Source organism: Frankliniella occidentalis, unplaced genomic scaffold (assembly GCF_000697945.3).
Source record: "Frankliniella occidentalis isolate FOCC.00 unplaced genomic scaffold, Focc_3.1 Scaffold110, whole genome shotgun sequence".
Classification (NCBI taxonomy): Eukaryota; Metazoa; Arthropoda; class Insecta; order Thysanoptera; family Thripidae; genus Frankliniella; species Frankliniella occidentalis.
The window spans coordinates 404,365-410,280 of NW_026267238.1; the positions used below are offsets into that span (position 1 = coordinate 404,365).

The 5,916-nt window shown below is 37.9% G+C and overlaps 4 protein-coding genes across 9 annotated transcripts in view; 2 read left to right on the plus strand and 2 right to left on the minus strand.

Moving 5' to 3' along the window:
• Positions 1-1,232, minus strand: part of LOC113205604 (uncharacterized) — a gene marked incomplete at its 5' end in the record, with an annotated part of 14,691 nt that extends 13,459 nt beyond the window's left edge. The window contains 5 exon segments of the mRNA XM_026421290.2: positions 146-288; positions 355-468; positions 565-757; positions 878-1,021; positions 1,168-1,232. Coding sequence (XP_026277075.2) covers positions 146-288; positions 355-468; positions 565-757; positions 878-1,021; positions 1,168-1,232 — 659 coding nt within the window.
• A 411-nt stretch (positions 1,233-1,643) lies between these two features.
• LOC113205642 (transmembrane protein 222) lies at positions 1,644-3,419 on the plus strand. Its single transcript, XM_026421343.2, has 4 exons — positions 1,644-1,994; positions 2,133-2,343; positions 2,425-2,555; positions 2,671-3,419. The coding sequence occupies exons 1-4, from the start codon at positions 1,789-1,791 to the stop codon at positions 2,753-2,755; spliced, it is 633 nt and encodes a 210-aa protein (XP_026277128.1). The 5' UTR covers positions 1,644-1,788; the 3' UTR covers positions 2,756-3,419.
• LOC113205643 (uncharacterized) lies at positions 3,153-4,668 on the minus strand. The gene is made up of 2 exons (XM_026421345.2): positions 4,482-4,668; positions 3,153-4,174 (listed from the first exon to the last, which is right to left on the minus strand). Exon 2 carries the CDS (start codon positions 4,165-4,167, stop codon positions 3,715-3,717), a length of 453 nt encoding a protein of 150 aa, XP_026277130.1. The 5' UTR covers positions 4,168-4,174; positions 4,482-4,668; the 3' UTR covers positions 3,153-3,714.
• Positions 4,669-4,944: 276 nt separating this feature from the next.
• The window catches only part of LOC113205639 (histone deacetylase 4), a 64,541-nt gene continuing 63,569 nt past the window's right edge, over positions 4,945-5,916 (plus strand). For 5 of the 6 annotated variants that reach the window (XM_052270080.1, XM_052270086.1, XM_052270084.1 and 2 more), the window contains exons 1-2: positions 4,945-5,160; positions 5,547-5,606. Coding sequence is in view for 2 of the 6 variants with exons in the window: in XM_052270081.1 (XP_052126041.1) it covers positions 5,582-5,606 (25 nt within the window). In the remaining 4 variants the exon portion in view is untranslated. The remainder of the gene's footprint in view (positions 5,161-5,546; positions 5,607-5,916) is intronic. The other variant, XM_052270082.1, reaches the window with a different exon arrangement.

Here is a 5,916-nt window from a genome sequence, read left to right on the forward strand (position 1 = left end):
AAATCATAATAAAAATAAAATAACAGATCATTACAAAAATAATTTGACAAGTTATCCTTCTCTAGGACTGTTGACTGATAAATTTGAAATTATTACCTAAAATGTATCAGAATGACTGTATAGGGCATTAGAGAAGGATACTTACAAAGAATAGACTTCTCCAAATTGCACTTCACTACACTTCAGAAAAAATGACCCTCTTGTGGCAAGTTCTTTAGGGAGACACAGGTCAGCACCAGTGATACTTAATGTCAGCGTTCCACAATTCAAATGAACTATGAGTCTTCCCTGAGAAAAAATAATAATTCATAATCAAATTTCAAACTAATAAATTGACAAAATGAAAATACTTACTCTTCTAGATTGTGGAATTGGAACTTTATTCCACTTCACATTACAGATAGGCATAGAGCAAACATACTCCAATGGTCGTTCCATGTTAAATGTCATTATAAAGTTGGAGATGTTCTAAAATGAAGTAAAAAGAAAAGAATTGAAATTACCATTTCACATTGATATTTTTAATTTGGTGAATAGTTTTGTTTGTGTGTGATTTGTTCTTACCGATATTGTCTGATCTTCTCCTCTGTGTACTAAAGCAATAAAGTCGCTAATAGTTTTGGGCATACCAGCAAACCACTGCTGAGCAAACCATTCCTTGTACTCATTCACGTCCTCCTTGGCCAATATGAGTTGCACGACTCCCGTTTGAATGGCAAAATCACCACAGTTCTCCAGAATGGTTAGCAGTGATTGGCTAGGACAACACAAGTTTATCAAATGAAAATAATGTTGTGATGTTTCAACACTAAATGCAGAAGACAAAGAATTTCCTCGACATAACGCACAAAATTGAAAAAAAACAACTCATACTCACAGAAAGACAGCTTTCGGAGTTTGACTGTCGGGCTTACGTTCGTATAGAAGCTGAAACGCTCTTTTCACTTTACGAATAACATCGGGTCTATCTTCATGAAGGCGAAGAATATGCTGTAGAGTCGTGGGTTCATCGGTAGCATCCCTGGCGGAGGAGAAAGAATAGTAATAAAAACGTCACAAACCTTCCGAAAGAAGGAGCTTCCTGAAACACGATCCCAAACAGAACCAACTGCTCGAGCTCATCAGCGTTTCAAGAACGATGAATGCATCACGACAAATAATACTCACATAATAACCAAGAAGCAAGTGCTTTTCTGTCTTTCAATCTCTGAGCTTACTAACCAAGAAAGAATACCACGTCCGCTAAGCACACAGCCAACACATGTCGTAGTCGCAAAACAACAACCCTCTTCAACAAGCGACACTGCGAGCTAGAACTCGTCGGTCAGGTTGAACTCCGGAAGTTTGCCGGGAGCAGCGCGGACACAAATCATGATCGCCAAACACTGAGAGGGAAAATCTCACCAATGAATTTTGGAGTAATTCGTTAATTTTGAATTGTTCACATACTAAACAAATCACATTAAAAATTCTCTCAATTAATAATTATAAAAGCTAATATTTCATTATTTCTTCTGTATACCCTATGTGTGCTTGTCGTAACTTTTTGCAGCTTTTTGCTTTACTTTTATGTGTTGCATAGGTTGCACACTGCAATGTTTTGTTTACGCTACCCCTCCTACCCCCTCTTCCCTCTCCCCTGCCCGTCCCCGCCCCCTCTACCACCCATCTCCAGCCACTTTCCATTTTTACGCCGACTCGCTGTCTGTCTTTTAATTGTTTTGATTTTGATCTATCGTTATCCTTCATATTTACTGGAACAGTTAGCTATTTTGTTAGTCATCGTCTATGGAGGGACTTTCTGAGGACCAAGATTCATCAGCTAACAGCACTACAAGTAGCAACAAGATCTTTTACTTGGAAAGTCAAAGCAATTCGCCCGTTCGTCCCAACTGGAATGGTAATGAAATAGACAGCCTGATAATCTCTCCAATGGACCATACGACGTCACGATATCCCTTCTGCATTGTCTGGACTCCGCTTCCTTTCATAACGTAAGCCACTTTTGTACTTTCTTGGTTATGTTGTAAATCTATGTATCTACAAATTATATATTTTTTTTTAAATGTCAATACATTGCTTTGCATTCAAAGAACTGGTATTGCTTTTAACATGTTACTTTAAATTTTTAGATGGTTCCTTCCCTTCATAGGACATATGGGAATTGCAATGTCCTCAGGTGTCATTAGGGACTTCGCAGGCCCCTATCATGTATCAGAGGATGATATGGCTTTCGGAAAACCCACAAAGTATTGGCAGCTGAAAGTAAATAAAGCAAGAGGAGGACAGAATGGCTGGGATCGAGCTGTTACAGATGCCTCTGAAGCCTACAAGAAGAGAATGGTTAGTTTTTAAAATGCATATATTTTTATATTACAACTGCATCTTTATTCAAAATCATACTACCTTCTTTTTCACTTTCAGCATAATTTGTTTTGTGACAACTGTCATTCTCACGTAGCAATGGCGCTCAATTTAATGCACTATGATGACAGTACTAGCTGGAACATGGTTCGACTGGCATTCTTCATGTTATGGAATGGAAAATATGTTGGGTGAGTATCATACCTCCAGCTGTACATTTGTGTACACAACAAGTCCTATTCTTAAATCTATCTTAACATTGCCAGCAATATTTTTACCATCAAAACTATTCTCTTGTTTTTTCAGTCTAGGTGGATGGCTGAAAACTTGGCTTCCCTTTATTTTAATAGTAACCCTGAGCTATTCTGCATATTATTTTTTGTCTAAGTAAGTAGGCAGGCAACCAAACTTCAACCTAAACCTTTCGATGGATCATGTTATGGTTATATTAGTTAATTTTTATTGTCTGCACAAATTGTACTTAAACTTTTCACATGTATTTTAATTTTGTGACAAACACCTGTTTCTAGTCACTGAATTTCTTATACTTAGTAATTAATTTGAAGGCTTTAGGCATTTTGCAAAATCAAGTGAGGATTCTAGGTTTGTGAAACTTAATCCATGAATTTTAATATTAAGGCACGAAGCAAACTATCCATGTGACAGTGTGAAACAAGAGTTATCTGATTTCATAGTTTTATCCTATTCTTTAGAGTCAAGGAAAGTGTATGGAAATATCAATCACTGTTGCCAGGGTATAGTTTTTATTAATGAATAGTTCTAAGATGGTTCCTTAAGCTACATTTATTAGATAATCAAAACTGATGTACAGTGTTACACCAATATTCCATTAATTTATTTACAAAAATGGAATTTTAGTATACAGAGACTGCTTTGTGTGATAATAGTGATAGCATTTCATCAACTCTTGTAATTTGCTTTTTTACAATCTGGTGTTGTACATACCTACTTATGGACTTTTCTCATAATTGTGAGCCAGTCTTTCCATGTGTCTATTCACTGAATTTTGAAGTAAAATGGTCTACTCAAGCTTTTCCCTTTTCAATTTGATTTATTACTTTGGGAAGAACTGTAAATTCATAGCGTACCACTGGTCAGTTGATACAGTGAATCTTTGTTATACATCCACAGGCTGAAAGCATCCACACTGGTAAATAATTGCCATCACAAATGGCCCACATGTCAAGTTTTTGATTTTTTTCTCATGCATTGAAATTATTTGAAAATGAAGTCAGATTTGATTGAACTCAGTTGTAATGCTTTCCTTCAAATTGGAAACAATTACAAGCATGCGGAATCAGCCAATGTGATAATTAACAACAGAATGAATTATCCAACATCAGTGCTCTCTCTCATAATTGATTCCTCATGAGAGAAATCATACTTATACACTGTTTCATTGTGATGAACAGCTGCAGACACTACAGACTTATAAAATGCTGCATCATTTCTAGACCAGCCTGGCGATCCACCGACAAGTTGTGAGGATAATTTAAATGGCACATCATCTAAAGGGTTGCCTAAATGTATGTCAGAACCTGCAGAGTGTGATCCATGGCTAGGAAGTGAGGGTGCAGGCTGAACTAAATATGGCAAAGATACTGATGAATCGTTGGGGTCAAATGTTGGATACATGTTTCCTGCTGGTTGTGGATTCCGTGTTATTACAACATAGCTGTCATCAGATGATTGTTCACGTTCACGTTCACGGGCTTCATCAGCGTCATCCCATTTGGAGGAAGGCTTTTTCTTCCCAAATCCTAGCCATGATGAAAAAGCCATCAATGCCCTGCAAGCAAACAGAATAAATCAGTACATGCGCTCAGTTAAGCTAAGCAAACTTTGCAGGAGCGTAAAATGAAAGAAAATTATGATCTCGCAATTTATGCATGACTTAAAAGTTATGTTCTGATGGTAAGATAGCCCTTAAGTCATGTCTGTAACTGCTAACTTGCAATTATCATTGCAAACTTAACAAGAATCCTCAGAAAATGAATTATGAGTCACCTTTTAGAGATTCCCAAATATTTAAATTTCGAATAACAAGATGTAACCAACCAACACAACAGACAATGTGACAGTGTGGAGTTACTTACGATCAAGACAGCGCTAATTAGCAAACAAGCTCAGATACAGCAAAACAATTCATCGATCGAGAAGTTTCTTAAATTGTTTCGGTTGAATGTTGTCAAGGGACTGCGTTCTTTCTCACCCCTCGCCACTCACAACAAAAACTGAAAATGAAAATGACAAGGTTGAATTGAGTGCGAATAATTCTGCATCTGTGCACTTATTCACACGACACGTCAGGGTTGTTTTTTCAACGTGTTTTCCCTTCTCTGCTGTCAGTACTGTCTCCTAATTTTAAAGTCCCCGAAATAATACGCTTATTTTCACAATTTTATTTTTTGAAGATATTTTTCTGTTAACTAAATGGAGTTAGGCCTGCATGTCTCCGCGACCAAACAGAGACATGCGGGATAAGTTACTTTTGATTATTTTTTGGGCCAGCCTGTATCAGTGTATGAGAAATTGGCTAGTGCGTATTAGCAGACAAGGACAGACGACAGACGCAATAAGTTTGTGGTACAGGTGGCAGTGGAGTGGAGTCACCGATGACTTTGTTGTCAAAATGATGACAAAACTCCTACCTTTCTTTTCTAGGTATTAGTTCTTTGTCAGTGTGAGTGTACATCTGTGTCAATGTCAATGGAAGAATTTAAGTGAGGAAGATCATTTATCTGAGAAACCTTGTTAAATCTGGAGATAGCTCTTGTGAGTATGACATCCCTTCATTGAATTAAAAAAAAATCATTTGCTTTGTACATGATTACACTTTTGTCACTATCTGAAACACCAAATGACTGTTAATATTATATAGTAAGCATAGTTGTATACATCACCAGTAGAATCCTCTTTTATCTTGTGATGACTTTTCTTCAGCAATGGACTTATTTCTTTCTATAATTGCTGTGATGTGCCGATTTTAAGATTATTGTTCACATGGATGGAGTACTGTTACGTTCTCTACAACCAACTCTCTGTATATGAAAGTATGGCTGTATGATTTATGTAAAGTATTATCTGAAGAAAATCGTCACAAACATATTGTACCAATATAATTTTTACCCATTTCCAATATTTTTTGTTGTTGTTTCCAGAGACCAATGGCACGAGAGCAGAGGAGTGCAAAAGCATGTTAGACAGCAGATGCAACACAAGTGAGTAAAATTCACATGCGCTTTCGATTCAAGACCAGCAGCTTTATCGTTTGGTGCACAACTTTTGTTTAGTTTTGGTGCGATGCAAGATAGTGTGTCACTGCATGACATTGAGCTTTTAGTTTGTGTCTCTATCAGGCGCAGTAAGGCCTGTAGGACTCCAGTGGCGGTGACGCCTCTATGCTGGAGTGCCTGGAGTGGCGCCACGGGTGGCGCCTACCCGCCCTTCCCTACCGCACCCAGCAACCCCTGCTCCCGCTGCCGCCTAGCGCCCCCTCCCTGTCCTGTGCGCGCTGGCAAGGAGTTGGGG